At 38.5% G+C, this 24,638-nt stretch overlaps 1 protein-coding gene across 3 annotated transcripts in view; it reads right to left on the minus strand.

The window, feature by feature from the left end:
• Positions 1-671: 671 nt before the first annotated feature.
• LOC134568170 (potassium channel subfamily T member 2) overlaps positions 672-24,638 on the minus strand; it is a 465,676-nt gene continuing 441,709 nt past the window's right edge. For all 3 annotated transcript variants that reach the window (XM_063426528.1, XM_063426529.1, XM_063426527.1), the window contains 3 exons: positions 23,006-23,306; positions 9,667-9,751; positions 672-1,034 (listed from right to left, as the gene is read on the minus strand). In XM_063426528.1, coding sequence (XP_063282598.1) covers positions 923-1,034; positions 9,667-9,751; positions 23,006-23,306 — 498 coding nt within the window. In that variant the 3' untranslated portion in view covers positions 672-922. The remainder of the gene's footprint in view (positions 1,035-9,666; positions 9,752-23,005; positions 23,307-24,638) is intronic.

Raw genomic sequence — 24,638 nt, forward strand, 5'->3', positions numbered from 1 at the left:
CCAAATAACAGAAACACTCCTAACACAGTACTCACACTCCCTCTTGGTATGGCACAATAACCCTTACTCTGTCATCCAGTACCAGTGGTACATACAAATATTGATCCAAGACTCAAGAATTGTGCAAAAAAGCACTCTAAACGTCTAACAATTTCAGTCCTGCAAGTAACAATATCCTACATAATTCTGTGATCTGCTGTGTTGTTACTCTGACTCAGTTGTAAGAAGATGGTCAAAGGAGAATTCTAAAGAATAATTTTTTAGTTCATTCAAATATCCCAAAATGTTAACATTTAAACAAATTCTTGTGACTTTATTGGCATGATCTAACATCGCCACATGTGCTTTGTATTTGCAGTAGTCAACATGATTAGAATATACAGACAGCACATGACACATCCTGGTTTAGCAAGAGTTTGCATGATGCGAATTGCTTTTATCCACTCTAGCAATTACTGTGATACTATTCCTTTGAAATACTGCATGATTTAAACCTCCTAAATATGACTGGATATTACATGTATGCCATGAATATACTTCAATTGTTGACTGCACTTTCTGTTTGTAAATGTTTATGATTTTGAAGAAGAAAAACTAAATTTTGTATTTTGAAGCAAAGGAAGTTGGTAAATTTTGAATTCTATTTAAGATCCTGATGTTTTCATAAAAATGCATTGTTCAATCCATAATATGGGATAAAATATCAGGAATTGAGAGATTAACCCTCTTTGAGCAATGAATGGGTATACGGGAATACTGGTGACAGTTTATTGATAGAGTCATTGTTTCCATCCAGTCTCTCTAGTAAGACACGTTTGCTGGCACTTTCCAGCAGAAGCTGTAGGGTTTTTTGATGGTTGATTGGCTAATGGTGATGTCAAAGCCACTAATCAGTTCTTTAATCAATGAAGATCTTGATGTTTTATAGCTGTGTTTCATCCTTAGAATCTTGTCCTGCTGCATTGCAGAAGCTGCTTTTCCGACTGGATGCATTGGCTGGAACATACGACAATGGATCTGGTCTGATGAGATAACTAAATAAGCAAAATATTTTTTTTTAGTTCCATGCTGAATTATACCGGGAAACACAAAATTATATCAATATTGTTTACAAGAAGATCATGTAGAACACATAGTATCAAGTTAGACAAAACTGCTTTACAAATGCTGTAAATGAACGCAGGACACACTTTTGGGTAAATGCAGGTACAAGCCTATACTAAGGTCTCGATGTTAGAATTATGAGTCAGGCACTTATAAAATAGTTATTTTATTTTATTTTTTCAGACTTTTACCTGCCCTGCATATGTTTTGTATTACTTGCGTGAAGAGGGCTTTGGTGCAATGTCATCATCAATATATTGCTGCTTTATTAATCTACCTATCCCTCCCACTCGGGTCCCCCCCTATTTCTCTGTATTTCTTAATGTAGGTGTCTTGTCCACCCTGCACGTTTAGTTCCTGGAGAGTATAAGAAACTATTATATCTTGTATGGTTTCTTTGTTTAGATATTCTATTTGTCTGTTTGCCCGGATCAGGGTTCTATTACGCCCTTTCTCTTTATTTTCCCCTTTATCTGAAAGAGAAGAGTCAGGTCACTATGTGGAACGCTGATGGCCTAGTAAATCATCCAGTCTATTTATCCATGTACCCCAGTCCTCTATTTGTTTTTTAGGCATGTGCATGGGGAATATTTTCGGTTCGGTTCGGCATTCTGAAATTCGGGACTTTCGCAATTCGGGACTTCGGCAATTCGGCACTTCTGCACTTTGGAACTTCGGCAACTTCGACACTTCGACACTTCAGCACTTCGGCACTTCAGCACTTCGACACTTCAGCACTTCGACACTTCAGCACTTCGACACTTCAGCACTTCGACACTTCAGCACTTCGACACTTCAGCACTTCGACACTTCAGCACTTCGACACTTCAGCACTTCGACACTTCAGCACTTTGGAAATTTGGCAACTTTGGAAATTCGTCAACTTCGGAATTTCGTGACTTCGGCACTTCTATTGCAGCCGCTTAGTAGATAACTTCCCACTGTATTAGGAATCTATCTACCAAAAGGCCTAAAATGGTCTTTCATCCAAATTTACTAATACTAAGTAAAAATGACTTAGTATTAGTAAATTTTGCCCCTACTCGCTATACCGCGAGTAGGGGCATGCCTTTGGCTGCTCACTGTTAAAAAAAAAAAAAGTCCCCCCTCCTGAGCACCCACCCGCAACCTATTGCCCCCCCGGCCCCCACCCCTGAGCGGTGGGTGGAGGCCCTGAAGTAAAATGATGGGGGAGACCTATTGTCATCCCCTCCGGCCCCCACCCCTGAGCGGTGGGTGGGGGCCCTAAATACTGATAAGGGGGACCTAATGTCCCTCCCCCGAGCGGTGGGTGGGTGCCCTAAATACTAATAAGGGCCCCCCTAATGTCCTCCACCCGGTCCCCACCCCTGAGCGGCGGATGGGGGCCCTAAATTGGAATAAGGGGGGACCTAATGTCCTCCCCCCTGGCCCCCAACCCTGAGCGGTGGGTGGGGGCCCTAAATAGTAATAAGGGGAGGGGAACCTATTGTCCTCCCCCCTGGCCCCCACCCCTGAGCGGCAAGTGGGGGCCCTAAAAAAATGTCCCCCCTGAGGGGGGGACCTTTAACTAAGTACCTGTAAAAAAAAAAAAATATTTTCTTGTTTCAATGTTTTCTTTCTTATAAAATCTTATTTTTTCAGCCCCAAAAAAGGCCAAATAAAAAACCATAATAACCGACGCAATTTAAAAAAAAATCCATCTTCACCCGGCGAGGGCTCCATGCAGACTTAGCTCTGCAGGGCGGGGAAGGTTTATGCAGACACTGAACTTTCCTCATAGAGATTCATTGATTCAATTTATGAGGAGATGCTGATTGGCCAGGGCGGTGTTTCAATTGTGCTGGCTCTGCCCCTGATCTGCCTCTTTGTCAGTCTCAGCCAATCCTATGGGGAAGCATTGTGATTGGATCAGGCCACCACTTATGATGATGTCAACAGGCAGTGGGCAGGTCTAAAGGAAACAGGGGCAGAGCCAGCAGCTCCAGACTTGAATACAAGTAAGATTTCTATGTTTAGGGAGGCATGAGGGGCTCAGGGTGGCTAGATGGTGGTTTTAACCCTATAGGGTCAGGAATACATGTTTGTGTTCCTGCCCATATAGTGCTCATTTAATACTCAGATATTTTAGTCTGTCACTGTTTTCAGATAGCCCAGTGTTCTGCACAAATAGTTTGAGTGTACCTTTATTCATATTTTTAGCTATAAATGTAAATTTTTCCAGATTTATTTTATATCCTGAAACTTTGGAGTAATTGTTTATGTCCTTCAGTGGTTCTGGGACCAAAATGGTTGGCTCTTCTGATGTTAATAGGATGTCATCTGCATAGATGTTTAGTTTGGTTTGTCCTTTTGAATTCGTGAATCCCATTGTTTTATTATTCTGTCTTATTAAAATTGCTAGGGGTTCTATCACCATTATGTCCCATTTTGTATATTGAAATTTTGTGATGTAAACCCTGACCCTGTTATCTTAGCTGACAGAGAGCTGTAGAGAGCAGATACAACTTGTAAAATTGGTCCAGTTATTCCAAAATGGTTTACAGCGGCGAACATGAAACCCCATCCAACCCTGTCAAACGCTCTCTCTGCGACTATAGACAGAAGTATTAAAGGGGTTCCACTGCTCTCCGCTTCCTCCATTATATTTATTATTTTTTTAAGGACCTCCCTGGTATAAATCTGACTTGATCATTATTAATAAGTTGTGGTATTACTGTTTTGACTATATCAGCTATAATAGAAGATATTATTTTAATATCTATATTAATTAATGATATGGGTCTATAATTGCCTATATTTTCTAGGTCTTTGTCTGCTTTTGAAATGGGTACAATGTTTGCCCTCAACAGCTCTCCAGCACAGTCTCCTGTTTCCATTATATAGTTAAAAAATATTGGTAAGTTCCCCTTTTTGTTGATCTTGAAGCCTGGAGTAGTCTTTATTTTAAGTTTGTCTATCGATTTGCTGACTTCTTCTGTTATAGGCTGATTTATTTGCCTTAATTGATAGGGTTGTTTGGCATGGGCAAGTTTTCAAAGAACTTCTCAATCTCTTTTGCCTTACCAAATGTTTCTTCTGGCAAGCTGTATGCATTTTGATAAAATCTTTCAAATGCACCTCCATTTTTTTCCGGAGCCATTAGATAAGTATCATTCTCTTTTATTTTGTATATTACTCTTTTATATTTATCTTTTTTCAACATATTGGTCTTCATTGTTTCTGGTTTATTGCCTTTTAAATACCATTTAGCTTGCAATGATTCTAATTGTTTAGATGCGTTATTTATTAGTTGATTGTTAATCTGTTTTTCTATTTCTGCAATCTTAGTTGCTGTTTGTGTGGAAGGTATTAATTTATTTTGCCTTTTATGTTCGCTTAATGTTATATATAGTTTAGGTAGGGGCGATAATCCCCTTTTATTTTCAATCAATACCATTTTTATCAGGTGACCTCTAACTACACTTTTGTATGCACACCAGACCGTAATGTCCAGTGTGCCTTTGTCTTTATTTTCACTAAAGAAGAGATTTGTTATCTTTTCAATTTCTTCCACGTTACTTTTTTTGTGTAGTGTAAAGTCTTTTATACGCCATTCTTTGCGAAAATTATCAAATGTATCTTTATATTCCAGCATAATAGGGCTATGATCTGACCATGCTATATCCTGTATCTCTGTTTTTTTGACAAGATACAGCATGGCCACATCTCCCAAGATATAATCTACTTTGGAGTGATAATTGAATGTTCTAGAATATCATGTATAATCTAAATCTGTGGGATGAAATGTTCTCCATATATCTCTTAGGTTGTGGTTGTTAAGTAAGTTTTGCATTCTGCCTCATCTTTTTTTTTATTATCATTCTAGCCTTTTCTATCTCTCATCGGGTCGACTACGCAATTAAAGTACCAGACCTTGTCTTATCTGCTCTATCTTTCTAAGCACTTTTGATATAAATTTTATTGCTGCTTTATTTGGTGCATAAATATTGACTAGTGTGAATAATTTATTGTTGATTTCACATATCAAGATAACATATCACCCTTCTGGGTCTAATTCTTGATATTTAATAGCTAGGGAACATTTTTGGCAAACATAAGTGCAACATCCCTTTTTTTTTCTTTCTAAGGCTGTGCTTATAATAATAGGGTATCTTGATGAGTTTATTGCCTTTTCTTTGGCTTTTGTCCAATGAGTTTCTTGAAGGGAACAGATTTTTACCCAATTTTTTTATCAGAAAATCTTTGGGTACAACAGGTACACTGATGCGTTTCGGCTTGGAAGCCTTTCTCAAAGTGTAAAGGCTTCCAAGCCAAAACGCGTCAGTGTACCTGTGGTGTTGCAAGTCACTTAGATTTTATTGCTGTACTTTCCTGTTTGTCAAATAACTATTTTTCATGAGATCCTGCATCCTGGATTCTATTGTTAAGAAAAGCACAAGGAAGTCTGCAGTTTTTGTATCCAGTGACAACCTTCACCAGTCTAACCAACGCCTTTAGTCTGAGCCAGCTTATATTAAGTGGGTCAGCAATATGTGAGTGAGACTAATCATCCACTGTTTATATTTTATCATTACTATATTACCCTATGTCTGTTTCCTGTCTTTTTATTGCAGGATTGCATTCATTTTAAGTGGTGATATTTTCATTTGTTTGTGTGCTCTCACCACCTGTTATCTATTTGTCTTTCATTTATAAGTTTGGTAGAGTGACCCACATAGGTGATAGTAGCACCTTTTTATATTTTACCAATTCATATTTTCTGGTTATTTTACACCAGACATAATGTATATTACACTTTGGCTATTTATCACACTGTACAATTGCTCTTTTCGCTGCTCTTGTCTATCTGTATTTTTTTTTAAGTTTTATTGCAAATATAAAGGCAGTAAAATATACATAAAACGGAAGTATAACAAGTCATAACATACGTGAAGATCTGTCAATAACGGTATCACGATACATTAGAGCATACAGATAGATGATACATAAACCATGTATAGACAATATTATGTGTAATTGCCACCCTGTAGGGGATCAGTAAACAAGTCAATACATTTGGTGCTTGGTATTCCTGAGGTAATACCCTCAACACTTTCAAGAGGTTCAAGAAGTGGTCTTGGGGTTCGCGGGGTATTTCAGTATGGTATGACTGTGAGCCACAGTGCTGTAGTGGGGGATCAAGTATACTAGGTTTATACTGGCCCCTACAATGGTTAGCTAAAGAGGGTCTGGTGCATGGTGTGTCTGAGTGAAGTGTCAAGTGCTGATTCAGTCGGCTAGCAAGAGTGTGTCTACCTATTCTGTACGAAAACAGGTTGGCTCTTCGTGTTAAATGTGTGTAACTTATGAGGGGAAGTGGATTGTATTTATGTCCGAGATCTAGAAGGGAGAATATATAGGAGAATATTCTAACTTACAATGCAAGTATAGTAATTCTGGGTGTATCATCATTAATGCCAGAATTAGTCATGAAATCATGCCAGGGTTTCCAGCTGTTGAGGTGTGTTAAGGCCGAGTGGATTTCATCCAGAACACTGTCGGACTCTACTTTTGAGATCCATTCTCTTATTGTTGGGGGGTTATGGTTCTTCCAATTGATGGGAATTAATGTGTTTACTGCTGTGAGCAGGTGGTATAATAGTCTGTGTGCTGGGTGCGGGGTCGAGGGTGGGAGCAGGAAGAATAGAATGACTTTAGGGGACATTGTTAGATGTAGTCCTGTTATCGTATGGTTACATCTCCAGCATGTGGCTGGTTTATTTGGAAAGAGTTTGTGTATATGGGTTGGCGTAAAGTGCCATCTTGTTATCCTTTTGTAATTGCTTTTGTGGATTGAGGTGCCTATGGAGGTGTGAAAGATGTTGTCAAAGATGTGTTTAAGTTCTGACTCAGTAAATTAGATATTGAGTTCTGCTGACCATTGGTCAATGAAATGGGAGAATAATCTGATAGAGTTTAGAGATGTGTTTCGATATAATCATGTGGCTGGTGTAGAGAGTTTCAAATATAGTGTAGTCCCTAGTCCCCTGTGACAACTGAGTATTGGCACTTAGGAAGTGTTTGAGTTGAGAGTAGGTGAAATGTTGTATTGTCGATGGCGTAGAAGAGGTCAGAATCTCTCCGAGTGGTTTGATGCCTTGTTTGTCTAGGACTTTTTTGAGACAGAGGTATACATAGTTATGGAGCATAGCAAACCATGCAGGGTCTAGACCTGGGCGTAATTGTGGGTTATGGGTAATTGGGTAGAGAGGTGATGGATGTGGAGAGAGGTTCGAGAGGGCTCATATTGAGTGCCAAGTTTTAAGTGTTGGGATTATAGTAGGGTGGGAGAGATATGTCGGCTCCACTATGTCCCGATATCTCTCCTGGCATGGCACTGAAGGCATGGGTACTTGGAATCCCAGTTTTTCTAGGCAGAGCCAATGGGCTTTATTGTGAGGGTTGGTCCATTTATAAACTCTTGTGAGAGTAACCGCTTTATGGTATATTTCCATATTTGGCAGGCCTAGCTCTCCTTGAGTTTTGTTGATCATCAGCATTTTTAGGGATAGTCTTGGGTGTTTTTGTGCCCAGATGAACATGATAAATAGTTTGTTAATGGATGAGAAAAAGGACCTGTGTAGCACAATGGGTAATGTGTGCAGTAGATGTAATATCTTTGGGAGGATATTCATTTTTATAATGTGCACACGGCAGAGCCAGCTAAAGAGTGGTTTCTCCCGGGATTTTAGTGAATGAGAGGTGGGAAATTGAGAGCATATGTTTTGTGTAGGTCTAGTGGTAGTTTTACACCCAGATATTGGACTGCCTCCCTGGTCCATTGGAATTGGTATTGTTGTTTGAGCATGGTCATAGTGCATTGGTCTAATTGTAAGGTTAGTATTGTGCTTTTAGTGTAGTTCACTTGAAAGTTGAAGAGACTATTATATAGTGAGATCTCTTTGAGAAGTGGGGGCATGGAGGATAGAGGGTCTGTAATTGTGAAGAATAGATCGTCAGCAAAAGCTGCTACTTTAAATTCCTGATGGTTGGCGGTGATGCTGTGGATTTTGTGGTTGTTACGGATACCCTGTAGAAATGGTTCCATTATAAGGATGAAAAGAAGGGGGGGGGGCATCCCTGTCTCGTGCCATTGCCTATGTGTACTGGGTTGGATAGTTGACCAGTTATCTTGATCCTAGCACTCGGTGATGAGTATGGCCTCCACCCAGCTTAAACAGTTAGGACCGAAACCCAACCCACTCACAGTCCATGAGAAGGAACCCAGTCAAACGCCTTTTCGGCATCTTTGGAGAGTAGGAGGCAGCTTTTTACAGTGGTGTTTAGAAATATGAATAATATTAAGTAATTTGGCAGTGTTATGTTTTGTCTCTCTTTCAGGAACAAAACCCGCCTGGTCAGGGTGGACCGGCCCCCTCAATAGTGGTTTTAGTCTGTTGGCCAAATTTAAAAAAAATATTTTTAGATCTATGTTGATCAGGGAGATCGGTCTGTAACTGTTTGGGTATTAAGGAGATGTGAGTCTCAAGCACAAAGTCAGGGAGGGGTACTAAGTGAAGGAGAGCATTATAGGCAGTGACAAAGGACTTCACTTCAAATTATTTGTAATATCTGGCTGTGAAGCCATCTGGGCCAGGACTCTAGACTCTAGAGCCTGAATGTCTGTATTGGGTATGGTTTGGGTGATTCTATTGGTAAAGAATCCCTCAATGTCAGTTTTATTAGGGGGTGTGTCACGGAGGTTATAAAGATTTGTGCAAACGTTCTGGAAGGCTTCTAGAATGTCAGGGAGTATGTGTGTTATGTTACCATTGTGTCCTTTTATCTTGGAGAGAAATGTGGATTGTCTGTCAGATTGTAACATCCGTGCTAGCAATCAACCACATTTACCACCCTGGGAATAGTATTTGTGTTTCGTTAGTAGCTGTTTTTTTTATTTTTTTTTATGGGTAAGTAGAACTTGTTGAAGTGATGTTCTTTTTTCTGTTAGTTTCTTGTAAGTGTTAAGAGCTAGGTCTCGTTTGTGGGTCTGTTACAGGTCTCTTATCTCTGTTAGCAGCGTGTTTATTTGATTGTCCCTTTGCCTTTTCTGTTTGGCTGCTAGAGCTATAATGTGGCCTCTGAGCCCCAGTTTATGGGCTTCCCAGACAATAGTCGGGGTGGTGTCTTGTGGTGGATTATCTTGGAAGTAGTTGGATATGGTTTCAGTGAGATGGGAGACCAAGGAGGGGTCATTGAGTAGTGTATCATTTAGTTTCCATTGGGGAGATCTGAGTGGCCAGGATGGGATCAGGATGGCCAGAGACAGGGGTGCGTCGTTGGACCAGGTTATAGGGTCATATGAACCAGTGTGGGAGAAAGAGCATGGTTATCCTAGAATAGATGCCAGCAGGGTGGGAGAAAAAGGAGAAGTCATTTGCTTGCGGGTGTGTAATGCGCCAGGTGTCATAATTGGGAGGTGCGTGTATCAGTATTTTATCTGGAATTTTACTGTTCCCAGTGAAAATGACATGAGGTGTTGCAAACAAGAAATGAACAGAGAGAGTGTATGAGATCCAAGCTTTTACTCTATCAACTTACACAACATCACTCAGTTCCAGTCTGGTGTCTGGTGAAGGATTGATGAGGATGTAGGACAGTGTGTTCTGCTGATCGTTCATTTCATCTGGAGGATAAAACACAAAGTCTGTTTATTCCCAGTAAGTGAAGAGAAATGTAGTTCATTAATGTGCATTAATCATTCTTAAGTGTGTTAGTACCCAGATTCTGTACGACCCAATGAGTGCATGAATGAATCCCCAACTCCAGTGAGTCTCTCAATCTGAACAGAAATGTCTGAAACATTCTTCTTTATATTGTTTACCTGTGAGTTTAGATAATGAACCAATATATACTGGTGTGAATGGGCACATGATGCAATATTTAGTACTCCCACCACTACATTTTTAAGATGTCTAAGTATATGTCTACAATGTTCCTACTGTTTTTAATTTTGTGATAAATAAGGCTTCAGTCAACTTGTGCAAAAACTACTACATATCTATTTATGAAACACTTTGTCTAAGAATCTGATGAGTTCTAATGACCAGCTTTCCCTGATAATGGTTTGCCCCTTGTTTGGGTATCTCCAGGTTTCAAGCTTTTTCTCATTTCAGCTAAACTTGCATCCAGATTCTGCAGAGCTGCTAAACCCATACGCTGGTCCTGCCAATCTGTTGCAATCTGCATTGTGTGGATAGGATAACCAGACAAATGCACACAATAACAGAAGAATACATCACACGTGTGTTTAGCACTTCACTGCCCCACACTGATCAAAAGAAGAGGCAGGGCTGCAACTTAATTGTATGATAGACAAATTAACATATTGAGGGCACTTTAAGATCACATCAGCAACACATTCTTTCATTGGTTGAGAGTATTATCTGAGATCTATTAGCCAATGAATGAACCTCTCTGCAAAAAATGCACATAATTTATGTTAATGAGCCCACTACATTTATTAGTGAAAGCTGAAGGTGGAGTTATACTTTCAGTAGCAAACTCCTATATCTTGGTATGTGGAGCATGTCATAATGAAATTGGTTCTTATACCATGACCACATCAAGTCACTGAAGTGGAGATGGCATTTGAAGTAACCCTGTACATAGGTCTAACGCTTATCAGAAATGAAACTAAAAGGCCAAAAAACCTGTACTTCTAGACCACTTAAGCAGAGAAAAAAATGTCAGTCAGGCAGGCTGAAACCACTGCAATGAAAATGCGAGGCATTTGAAAAAAAGGGAAAGCTGCAGCAGCAGGAAATATTTTTTTTTTTTTTTTTTTTTTTCACTCCAGATTTTAGAATCATTTTGCAAAGTTAGAACCAATTTTGAATGGAGTGGTGAGTGGCCCACTGAATCTCAGCTAGCAGATTCTAATGCCTCAAGTATCAAAATGAATAGCAGGGTAACCCAACTCAGGGAGATTAAACTTGAGACAGGCTGTTTTCTCAGTTTTGAGGACGTTTGTGAGCATTGGGGATTATTATTATTATTATTATTATTATTATTAGCATTTATATAGCGCCAAAAATCCCATAATGCTTTACAATAATATAGGAGGGGGAGATTAAACAATAAATGAGGCAATTACAAAAACTTTCGGGAACAATAGGATGAAGAGGACCCTGCTCAAACAAGCTTACAGTCTAGAGAAGGTGGGGTATAAAACACAATAGGGCAGGAGATAGCAATCAAACAAGGTTGGAGTGAAGCAGAACTGGAGGAGAGAGAAGAGTACTGCGCTTTAGGATAGAGCAAAGGACAGGTATGTAAGGTAGAGATTACTCTGGGAAGCCATAAACTTTCCTGAATAGATGGGTTTTAAGGCACTTTTTAAACAATTGAAGACTGGGGAAGAGTCTGATGGTGGTAGGCAGGCTATTCCAAATAAGGGAGCCACCCGCGAGAAGTCCCTCAACCGTGAGTTGGCTGTACGCCTGCGAGCAGCAGACAGGAGAAGGTCATGGACAGAGGGGAGAGGCCGAGATGGGGCATACTTGTGGATCAGTGAAGAGATATAAGAGGGGCTAGACTGTTCTCTGTAACAGAAAACACTAGTTCACTATAAACAGTCGTCGGTGGACATGACAATAGCTGCTGACCAGACAGATACAGAGCAGATCATACATTCTTCTTCTCATCCCAGTTTCTCACTGATACATGAGGAGGCATCAAAGCATGTTCAGATATGTAAGTTTTGTCTATTTACAAGAGTGTTAGTACCCAGACTCTGTACAACAATGCACACATCTTTCTCAACCAGCACACCTCTCTTTGCCTAAACATCATGGACCATACCTACAAATGAACTAACTTGAAGATCTTTGACCATGTTAGCAGGTCCTTCAGCGACCACAAACCCAATGTTCAGTTTGTACTTGCTCCCCCAATCCGTTTAAACACCATTCAACTTGCCTGCAATATATTTTTGGAAGTGCTTTTTGTCCATCACTTCAGCATGTAGCATGTAATGTGGTCTTTAATAATAAATGTTTCTCCTGTACATTGACTTGGAGATTCCAACACCCTTCAAAACTAGTGTAAAACTATTTTGTTTAATTTAATAGTCTTCTTGGATGAAACACATTGTTAAACATGTATTACACTATTGTATGTTGTTTCTTTTTCTGCTTTCTGAGATTTTAAACTTCACTGGAAACTTCTACTACTGCTGGGTATAAGTTTTAAGATTTTAAATTTGTATTGGTACACCGACCAAGTGGCACTTGCACTTTAAAAATATTTTATGTATGAAATTTGTATTGACACTTTATTTTCTATATAAGCTATGTCATTTTGTAGGTGACACAGCAAACACTGAAACAATGGGAAATGTATTGGTCGGCACTGTCACTTTATTTTAGAACACACCTTTGTATAAGAGTCTGTTGAATTGCTACACTATATTTAGAATGTGTTTGTTTTTTGGGAGTGTTTTAAGGGAATGCTTAATAGTGTATAGCTGCTTATTGTATTATTTGCACATTGCACATTTTTAGTTATATTTTGAAAGATGTGAGCACCTTTTTTATACACTCTTGTTTTTTTCTCATATAATATTTACCACCTGATGACTCATATTATTTTCAGTTTGGTAGCAATGTGATATTTTTTTAATACTTTTTATTAAAGTAATATACAGGTTTATATCTCTATGCATTCCATGGGGATAGAATATATTGCAGAAAACACCACTGCAGGCAAGATTTACAAATTATTTTCTATTCAAATAGTTAACAATTATTGTGAGGGCTGGATGCACTGCTCAGCAATATTTCACAAGGAATGACTTCAGCTGATGAAATGCTACTGCAGGTCTCTGGCCTACTGTGCATATCACAAGCTGGATTTGGGCCATTTCGCCAAGCATTTTAGCATCAACTATCTTGCTGTTTCCATTAATTATATTAAATAAATTACCTGTCTATGTTACCAACGCTGAGACATCCTCATCCCAATCTTGCAAATTAAACCACATTCACAGTAGTAGAAAGAATATACGGGTTTCTTTGTCAGAAACAATCATAAACAAATTAAAAGGATATTCTTGGCACAATATTCACTAATATTATAACTATTGACAGATAATCTTGGAAAAAGAATATTTGATTTTGTTTTCATGCTTATAAATATGAATAAGTTTAAGACATAAAAAAAATATATTCATTTGCAAGCCTCTAACATCACATCTTCTGTTTTAGTAAAACATTTAGGAATGGTTTGCAACCTTTTTTCTACTATTTACTTGTTATCGTGCCTGTTTTTACTGGAAGTGAGTAGTGGATATATCACAACTGTCAAATTTCACAAAAGCAACAGGAGGTTATCAGCTGCCGCTAAAGAAAGCCACTTGCTAAAAACTCAGCCTTTCAACTAGATATCATGGCAACGCCTACATGTAAACGCTGACACCAAGCTCAACTAATACCTCAAAAAATGTTTAAGAAATACTGAACGCTGCTGGAGAAAATAGGTACACTAAAGCTAGCATAATCTTCACATGACAGGAGACTTCATATTTGGCAGTTTTAGTGCTCTGAAAGAAAAGAAAAAGAAGCATGATAAACAGAACAAAAATACAAATCTCGAAAATGCATCTTCCCTGGTCCTGGTCCAATCCATCAAAGATACGCCCTTGTATCAACGCCCATGAGGATCAAAAGCCATGAAACCCATCTAGCCAACATAGTAGTAGTAGATACCAGCTTGTGTAGGCAAACATAAGACACCAGAAGTTTGTCCATCCTGGAAGAATAAAAAGAAGCCACGTACCTCCTAAAATTATTCATGATGCAATGTTTAGCAACATTTATTTATAAAAATTTTACCAGGAAAGATACATTGAGATTTCTCTCGTTTTCATCATGAAAAAGTAGATAAAAACAAAAGATGATTTAGTCTGACGAGAAATCGAAAATGTCACACCCTCTGGGGAAAAAACAAAACCACTGGTGTTGAAAGCTCAAACATCTGAAATTTGTCACAACAAAACCAGACACAAAAGTTACATAAGCTTTGCTGATCCTCATTATTTAGCCAACCGCATAGAAACCATAAAACCATATCTACATCCCACAAGTGTGACCAGTGGGCAAGACAATTTAATGCCTCATAACAGTCTACAGACGAAAGGATCCTGACTGACAAAAATCCCTTGCACCTGAAAGTGACCAAATATATATATATATATATATATATATGTATATATATATATATATATATATATATATATATATATATATCCATATACATAATTACATAAATAATTTCATAAATATACACGTAGACTTCAAATATATAAATATTTATATATATATGTAAATTATATGTGCATATTATGTAATAGTTTTACATAATTAAGTAATTTAAACCCTGTAACATTCCATGACATCCTAATACCTGTACATGGGGGGTACTATTTTACTCGAGAGGCTTTCCTGAACACAAATATTAGTGTTTCAAAACAGTAATATATATCACATCCATAATATTGTTAAAGTGATGTTTTTTGAATTTTTCACACACAAATGGCACTTTCACTGATGATATCATTGTTGCAATACATTTCACTGTTTTGAAACACTAATAGCTGTGTTCAGAGAAGTCTCCCAAGTATGACAGTGCCCCCCATGTACAGGTTTTAGAGTGTTTTTGAAAGTTACAGGGTCAAATATAAGGCTTGGTATTCCGTTTTTTCAATTTGCCAGATTGGTTATGTTTCATTTGAGAGGATATGGTAGCCCAGGAGTGCGAATTACCCCGGTTATTATTATTCTCGCCATTTATATAGCGCCAACAGATTCCGTAGCGCTGTACAATATTATTAGAGGGGGGATTTAAATACGACAATTACAAGAAAACTTACAGGAACGAAGAGGTCCCTGCTCAAAAAAGCTTACAGTCTATAGGAGGTGGGGTATAAAACACATTAGGACAGGAAATAGCAATCAAATAAGGTGGGAGTGAAGCAGAGCTGGAGGAGAGTGTAGAGTGCTTCCCTTTAGGAGAGAGCAAGAGCCAAGTATGTAAGGTAGAGGTTACTATGTGAGGACATAAGCTTTCCTAAAGCGATGGGTTTTAAGGCACTTCTTAAATGATTGAAGACTAGGGGAGAGTCTTATGGCGGTAGGCAGGTTATTCCATAGGAAAGGAGCCGCCCGCGAGAGGTCCTGCAATCGCAAGTTGGCCGTATGGATGCGAGCAGCGGGCAGGAGAAGGTCACGGGCAGAGCGGAGAAACCGAGAAGTGCCATACCTATGGATCTGTGATGAGATATAAGAGAGGCTAGAATTGTTCAGTGCTTTATAGGTATGGGTTAGAAATACGGCATTTGGGAAGACCAATCAGGAGAGGGTTATAGTAATCCATGCAGGAAATTACTAGAGCATGGACTAGCTCCTTGGTAGCATCTTGTGTAAGAAAGGGCCGGATGCGGGCTAGGTTCTCAAGATGGAATCTACATGATGGCATACCATTTTCAAAAGTAGACAATCCAAGGTATTGCAAACGGGGTATGCTTAGTCTTTTTTAATATCCACTTAGTCACAAACACTGGCCAAAGTTAGCGTTCATAATTGTTTTTTGCATTTTTAACCATAAACAAATATAAATGCTAACTTTGTCCGGTGTTTGTGACTAAAAAAGACTCAACATACCCCATATTGAATACCCTGGGTTGTCTACTTTAAAAAAATATGTACATGTGGGGTGTGATTCAGAGATTTATGACAGTGTTACAATGTCACTATTTATACATTTTAAAAATATATATTTTGAAACGGCAATGTCCTACGTGTACTTATAGCCCTATAACCTGCACACAAAAAAAGCACGGAAACACTGTGTGGTTTTAAACTCAGGACAACATTTTACATCTATTTAGCAGGGTTTTTTTTTTCATTAGCTTTTGTAGATGAGTAAAAGATTGTTAAAGTAAAAGTTAAAAAACATGTTTTTTTTAATTTTTCACCATATTTTTTTTTTTTTAAGTAAATTATATGACATGATACAAATAATGGTATGTAAAGAAACCCCTTGTTTTCCTAAAAAAAAAAAAAACCAATATATAGTTTGTATGGGAACAGTAAATGAGAGAGCGGAAAATTACAGTTAAACACGAACACCACAAACGTGTTAAAACAGCCCTTGTCCTTAACGTAAAAAGTGGCCAAAAGAGTCCAGTTCTTAAGGGGTTAAACATTAACTCAACCAAAGGAAGATGATATAAATTTTACATTGCTTCAACTTTAAAAGTCGAAAATTAAAATGTAGAAATCCACACTTATATTTTGAAACTGAGAACTCCCATCTTAGGTCCATCTTCAATATCTTTAAAAGTGTATTTCTGCTATTGAACATAGTTCTTGATTTAATACTATTTGAAAAGCTTGCTAATTATTTAATATTTTTTTAACAAACTTTTAAAATGATTTAATATTATTAAAAGTAGTTTATTTTGCAATATTTTGATATACAAATATATTGTTTTTTTATCATACATTTTGACTTCTAATATGTTGGAAAAATTATATTAAAGGTTTTTACAAAAATAATAAATCATTTGGAAATCTTAACTAACAGTATTTAATCAAGGCCATAGTTAGAGGAAGAGAAAAAAACTAACAAAAATGTGTTTTGCACTATGTGCCCTGGCTGTGAATAGACTAAACTAGATTGTGATGTAATTTATTAATATATATATATATATATATATATATATATATATATATATATATATATATATATATATATATATATATTTATGCAGTTTCTGTTTAAGCAGTACACAAAGAAGGTACAATAAGCTTGACTGTTTGTTAGAGCATAAATTATTTATTTTTTATAAAATATTTTACCAGGATGGATTTTGAGATTTCTGAGATTTCTCTCGTTTTCAAGAGTATGTCCTGAGTCCACAAAACATTGCATTGTTACAATCGGATACAATATTACAAAAATACAATATACAAACTATATATATATATATATATATATATATACACACATACACACATATATACATTTAATACATAACAGGTAATAAATATATTCAACCATGACAGGTGCATTCTGTATTGAGGTATATTGCCATAGATCTATTTAGATTAAATGAAGATTTGACTGTGTCCCTGAGGTGCTCTGTAGGAAAATGAGGATCGCGCAACTTTATTTTTGTATTGCGGTATGCTAAATATCATGCTAGTACTGGATCGGAGGTTATAGGAGCTGGGAACAGCCAGGGAGAGCATTCTACTCAGGTAGGGTGGGAGCTTTCCAGAAAAGGTCTTATGCACAAGGCTGGAAAGATGAAGAGTGCACCAGGATTCCAGCGACAGCCAGTTTAGCTTTTTTAACATGTCACAGTGGTGGGTAAAGTAATTACATTCTAGTACAAAGCAGGCGAACAAATTATATACCATATTAAGTTTATTAAGGTGGGTTTGCGGTGCGGGTGCATGCACTACATCCCCATAATCAATGACCAGCATTAGCATTTGTTGCACTGTTTCCTTACTGTAGGGCTTAGGCAGGATTTGTTTCTGTACAGGGCACCTAGTTTTGGGTAAAGTTTTGACGAGATTTTTTTCAATGTGAAGGCCAAAGGATAGATTGTGGTCTAGCATCATACCTAGATATTTAAAAGAGCAGACTGCTGTCAGTGTGCTATTTGAGTTTGTTCTGATACACAGTTGTTGATTTTGTAGTTTACGTAATTTAGGTACAGTTCCAAAGATCATTGTAATAGTTTTGTCAGTGTTTAGGAAGAGTTTGTTATCCGCGATCCACTTTTCTACCTCTGTGAAGTAGTTTTGGAGCACAGCCTCAAGCTACGTTACATTGGGTTTACTAGCATAGATTACAGTGTCATCTGCACACATGTGTACAGTTGAGGATTTGCAAACGTTAGGCAGATCATTTATAAATAATGTGAATAGCAGGGGGAGAATGGAGCCTTGGGGAACACCACACGTGACTTGAAGAGAGAGGGAAGCGCTATCAGAAATGGCCACATATTGCAATCGGTCTGAAACATATGATCAAGACCAGGTTAGCGGACGATCACCAATGCCTTAGTTTTTACGTTTTTGCAAAAGAATGCCATGGTCTACTATGTCAAAGGCCTTGCCAAAATCAAGGAAAATAGCTCCAGTTAAGTCTCATTGTTCCATGCCAATTTGTATGCCATTGCAAACTTTTAAGAGGTCAGTTGAAGTTGGGTGATTTGTACGAAACCTGATTGATCAGGGGTCAGATAATTTGATCGTTGATAATATTCACATAGTTGTGTGTGGACGAATTTTTTTAAGATTTTTGACAATACTGGGAGCAATGATGTCGGGCGATAGTTAGATACCAAAGTATTGTCACTACTTTTATGGATAGGTACAACTTTTGCAGTCTTACAAAGTTTGGGTATATATCCTGACACCAGGGACTCATTGATAAGTAGCAAAACAACATAATATAAACACCACAGTGGTGTATAAGTGTAGTCAAATATCAAGTATAAAAATACTTAGCTTTTAAAGTTAATAGTACAGCCTCCCAAGATCGCTACCCAAAGAAGACGACCTTTACAATATGCAGACAACCAGAAATAAATATGTGGGATACGGCTGAAATAAATCTAAACGGAACATAAAACATATAGATAGTGAAGTACAATTAACACAATCAATCATGCACTAAACATGAATTCACTCACGAGATTGAGTAGAATGTATCGCTCATAAGGTGCCTCCCCTGATGTAGTGGGGGGCTGCTAATCCCCTTCTTCGTTATGAGGTAACCGATGGTACTCAGGACCTCAGACTGGTGATGATGGAAAATCAATATTTTTTATTGATATAAAAGGTGAACAATCACCATCAATGTAAAACATAAAGTAGAAAATATAAAAGAAAAAACGGTTTGGTCCTACGCGTTTCGTTCCGCAAGGAACTTCCTCAGGGATCGCAATAACAAGTAAAATCAATGTACAATATTACAGAATGTAAAAAACATTTCCTATTACCCCCATCCCCACCTTGGGGAATCTTGAGGACGGGGGGAATAGACACTCCACTCCACTTTACTGTTTGGTAAGTGTTTGTTATGGACTGGATGTGTTTCAATGAGTAATGTGTATATATCCTTTAAAATTAAGTAACAGTAACCAAAATCAGTATTAATAATACATTTTTCTATCCACTTATATTTGTGTCTAAATTGGCACACATTCCCTAAAGAGTAACCCTGTAAGAGGGTCATAATTGCTTACACCAGGAGCAGTGTCAGCTGCTAACACCAACACAACAAATAGTTTAGTTTTGATATAATCTTTTTGGTGGATAGTGGGGGTAAGTAAAGCAGAAAGCAAGACAGTAGTGCCTCTGAAATGGTCAGAAAAAAAACTACCTGGTCCTCTTCTGTCTCCTAGTGAGGTCATTCTGAGCTACTGGGGTGAGAAGAAGAGTGTGTGGCCTGCTCCATGTCTGGTTTACCAGCAGCTATTGCCATGTCCACTAACCACTGTCCAAAGTGAGCAAGTGTTTTCTGAATTCAATCTGAATCCACAATGCTAACAGATGTCCCTGCAACTGATGGAGCAAATAGTCTTTCTCAAATTCAATTTCCTTGAGTGACCCTGTTCTTCAGTTTAATATTTGAGGCATTATCATCTGTTAGCTGAGATCAAATTGGCCCCTCACCTCTGCCTTCAAAGCTTTCTAAAAATAAAAAAATAAGTAAAAATAAAAATTAAATTATTCTTGCTGCTGGTGATGCTGACTATGTGCAATGGTGCTTGTTACATCTTCAGATACAGTTGGGAGAAGCTGATAGGGCACTGTTTTTCCCCACACTGAAGGACAATCACTGATGCTACAGATTAGATGTGGAAGGAATTTTTGTTCCTGTGAGGGTGAAAGTGGTATGTTGGTCGATTGCCCACTGACGTTTTACTTTCATTTTCAGATGAATCCCTTTTTTCAACTTAACATGATTCCAGCTCCTTATGTTTCATAATACAAGAAAAGTATAATATATTAAAATATATCATAAAAAGTTCTCTCTAGATTATATAATAATCTAATTTCATTATCTCAGAATTCTCATTGCAAAATTGCCTGGTGTTAAGTAAACGTTAGGCCAGGCAATAATTATTGTAGCGATTTTGGAATGTCAGAGGGCATAGTCTCCTTTTTCTTGTTGTTCTGGCTGTCCAAATGGCCTTTCGGAAAGTTTTCACTACAATTCAGCTGAAATGAACAGCAACATTAATTAGTTGAACAGGGAAAAAGAAACCTCTACTGAAGTGTTTCAGAAAAAAACTAAGGTTTTTGCCCTGCACACGTCTATTATTCCCCTGAGCGGCGGGTGGGGGCCCTAAATACTAAAAAGGGGGCCTAAGGTCCTCCCTCCTGGCCCCCACTCTGAGCGGTGGGTGGGGGCCCTAAATACTAATAAGGGGGGGACCTAATGTCCTCCCCCCTGGCCCCCACCCCTGAGCGGCGGGTGTGGGCCCTAAATACTAAAAAGGGGGGGGGACCTAAGGTCCTCCCCCCTGGCCCCCACTCCTAATAAGGGGGGGACCTAATGTCCTCCCCCCTGGCCCCCACCCCTGAGTGGCGGGTGGGGGCCCTAAATACCAATAGGTGGGGGGGACCTATTGTCACCTAGGGGGGGAAGAGGGGGAGGACATTAGCCCCCCCCTTATTTTTGTTTAGGGCCCCCACCCACCGCTCAGGGACATTAGGTCCCCCCCCACCGCTGAGTGACATTAGGTCCCCCCCCCATTTGTATTTAGGGCCCCCACCCACCGCTCAGGGGTGGGGGCCAGGGGGGAGGACATTAGGTCCTCCCCCCTTACTTTTGTTTAGGGCCCCAACCCACCACACAGAGGTGGGGGCCAGGGGGAAGGACATTAGGTGCCCCCCCCCCAAACACAGGTTACTGGCTATGGGGGGATAATGTATAATAAACACAGGTTACTTGCTATGGGGGATAATGTATAATAAACACAGGTTACTGGCTATGGGAGGATAATGTATAATAAACACAGGTTACTGGCTATGGGTGATAATGTATAATAAACACAGGTTACTGGCTATGGGGGGATAATGTATAATAAACACAGGTTACTGGCTATGGGGGATAATGTATAATAAACACAGGTTACTGGCTATGGGGGATAATGTATAATAAACACAGGTTACTGGCTATGGGGGGATAATGTATAATAAACACAGGTTACTGGCTATGGGGGATAATGTATAATAAACACAGGTTACTGGCTATGGGGGATAATGTATAATAAACACAGGTTACTGGCTATGGGGGATAATGTATAATAAACACAGGTTACTGGCTATGGGGGGATAATGTAAAATAAACACAGGTTACTGGCTATGGGGGGATAATGTATAATAAACACAGGTTACTGGCTATGGGGGATAATGTATAATAAACACAGGTTACTGGCTATGGGGGGATAATGTATACTAAACACAGGTTACTGGCTATGGGGGGATAATGTATAATAAACACAGGTTACTGGCTATGGGGGATAATGTATAATAAACACAGGTTACTGGCTATGGGGGGATAATGTATAATAAACACAGGTTACTGGCTATGGGGGATAATGTATAATAAACACAGGTTACTGGCTATGGGGGATAATGTATAATAAACACAGGTTACTTGCTATGGAGGATAATGTATAATAAACACAGGTTACTGGCTATGGGGGGATAATGTATAATAAACACAGGTTACTGTTTATGGGGGATAATGTATAATAAACACAGGTTACTTGCTATGGAGGATAATGTATAATAAACACAGGTTACTGGCTATGGGAGAATAATGTATAATAAACACAGGTTACTGGCTATGTAGGATAATGTATAATAAACACAAACAGGAAAAAAAAAAAAGAATGCAGCTTCAGAATGAATCTAAATTGTATGCTGTCTAGGAGGTGGGAGGATCTGGAAGGGAGGGTCTGCTGCTGATTGGCTGGAATGTGTCTGCTGACTGTGAGGTACAGGGTCAAAGTTTACTCAATGATGACGAATAGGGGGCGGACCGAACATCGCATATGTTCGCCGTCAGCAGCGAACACGAACAAGCGATGTTCGCCGGGAACTATTCGCCAGCGAACCGCCCGAGACATCACTATTACACAACTAAAGCTAAACTAAGCTAAACAAACTGCAAAATATGTAGAAAAAGCAGAACAATATATAGCCTTAAACAAATAACACCCCAGGAAAATCTGTTTTAGTTTTTGTAAAACAAAGGGGTTATGGCTCTCATTCCATCACAGTGATGAATTGAAACAAGAAAGACTTTCAATCTTCTAGTAAACTTCATGGGAGGATGGCTGCATCCCAGAGCAATAAAAGAGAGCAACAAAAAGGAACAGTTTGCAGCATTTCTCCTGGTATTTCACAAATAGAAATAAGCTACAGTGCAGATTTGCCACGCCATCATTTTCCATTATTCCAAAGCCCACAATAATTGATCAGCTGGTTAACATCCTCATATGCTCTTTCCTGATAAATTGGTCAGTTAGTTCAATAAAGTCTGGCTGATTGAGTATTCTTAATAAACAAAAACAAAACAAAAAAAAAAAAAAATATATATATATATATTTTATATGTATGTAGTGTTCTTAGCATACTCAGAACCCTCCCTCTTCCTCTCCCTCTCCCTCTGGCTCCTAAAATGCTAAAATTTAGTCATGAATTTGATGTTAAAAATCAACAGTTCAGGAGTAAGAAGAGGAAGCTCAAGCTTTAATGGTACAATTCACATTGAACAATGATTTCTTCCCAAGTAAATCTTACTGTTGATGAAAAATATTTGTTTCTGATTGTTTTATACATACCATAGCCTGCTGTGGAAAGACCCAAATGTTTCATTCTATTTTTTACTAGTTCTGCTAATTCTTGCCTCTCGGACCTTCGACAAAGAGTCATTCGCTGCTGACTTATCCTTTCTGCTGTCTTATTTGAGTGTCTTGGTACTTTTCTGCTCAGTCGCCTTGCCCATTGCATGCTCTTCCGTCTCAGAATAGGATGTTCTGTCTGGTCACTGGACGTGGAATTTCGATGGTTGTTCCGATTTGTAGTTTGCTCTTTGGTCTCTCTTGTGTCTTCCCATTCTTCGACACTGATAGAAATCTGTGACTTTATGAGAGAAAAAAGAAAGCTTTTTTTACTTTTCAGTATACTTAATAATATCACAAATGGATATCAAGAGTTTATAGAAGCCACCATCCCTGGAATCTGAAACAAAATTTGCTTTTTGATTCCAATTTCTTTATTGTCTTTCCACACTAGTTTTATATATATATTGATGTAATCACTATATTTCACCCTACTCTTAATGCAGCATCAGTGATATGTAACTTTACTCATAACTGCATTAAAGATAAAAGCAATATTATACACAAACTTGTCTTCATGGATTTTTTTATTTTTTATACCACGTAACACTTAGTCATAATCCCATGTCTATTTTCTTGTTAGGCCTATGACAAAGCACTACATAGACTAAAAAGCATAACGCATTTAGTAGTTCTATGTTTCTTCTTTGTTTTCAGTGTTATTATCAGCAGATAATGTTTTTTTCTTTTAATTGGGTTATGAGTAAAGTGATATGTTGCTGGCAGGGACAGGAATACTTCAGTAGATCAGTAGTTCCTGGAGGTAGGTCCCATTTTACCAAATGACAAGTTTTGTATTTTGCATAATCTCTCGTTACTAGCTCCACGGCAGCAAAGATTACACATAGAAAAAAAGAACCAATCACAAGAGAGTAGGATGTAGGAATAGTGACCTAATCACTTGACCCAATCTCTTTGTTTGCTGCTCCATCAAGCAGACAGGTCAAAGTATTACTCTTCTAAATTATTTGTATTGCTATTGCTTATTTGGGGCTGTTTTGGGGATTGTATTTCAATAGGCTTTGCTATTTGTTTTGCTGTGCTTCCATTCTATGGGTATCTGTTTTTTTTTCTATATTATTATTATTTTTTACCTTATTCTAGGTGCTTGGCCCTCTCCCCTCCTTACTTTCTCTTCTCTGGATCTTAAGGAGCTTTTGGGCCTAGCTGGGGCCTGATCCCTACCCCTCCGCAGGTTCTGAGGGCTCTCGGTCAGATGTTCCCTTCCCTCTGCATCCATCTTTAATCTCGCGTCTCGTGAGATTGAGGGCGACCACCTTGCTACACCAGCGCACCACGATTTTGGTGCTCGGGAGTAACTTATGCTTGTGCTACCAGCTTAGCCCTAGCTGCTCTCACAGGTCAGGTGGCTCTGACACAGGCATTGGATCTTAGGGTCCCAAGTTTGAATCCAGGTAAGTATTCTTCTGTACTGTACGTGTTAATGTTGTATTACTTCAGTTATATTGGAGGTTTTAAGCGATATCTCAGATTAATTGTTCGAGCACAGATTAGTGCTCTATATCAGGACTGTGCCGTATAATTACGCGTTATTTTTAATTACTTCAGTTAT

Source organism: Pelobates fuscus, chromosome 7 (genome assembly GCF_036172605.1).
Source record: "Pelobates fuscus isolate aPelFus1 chromosome 7, aPelFus1.pri, whole genome shotgun sequence".
Lineage (NCBI taxonomy): Eukaryota > Metazoa > Chordata > Amphibia > Anura > Pelobatidae > Pelobates > Pelobates fuscus.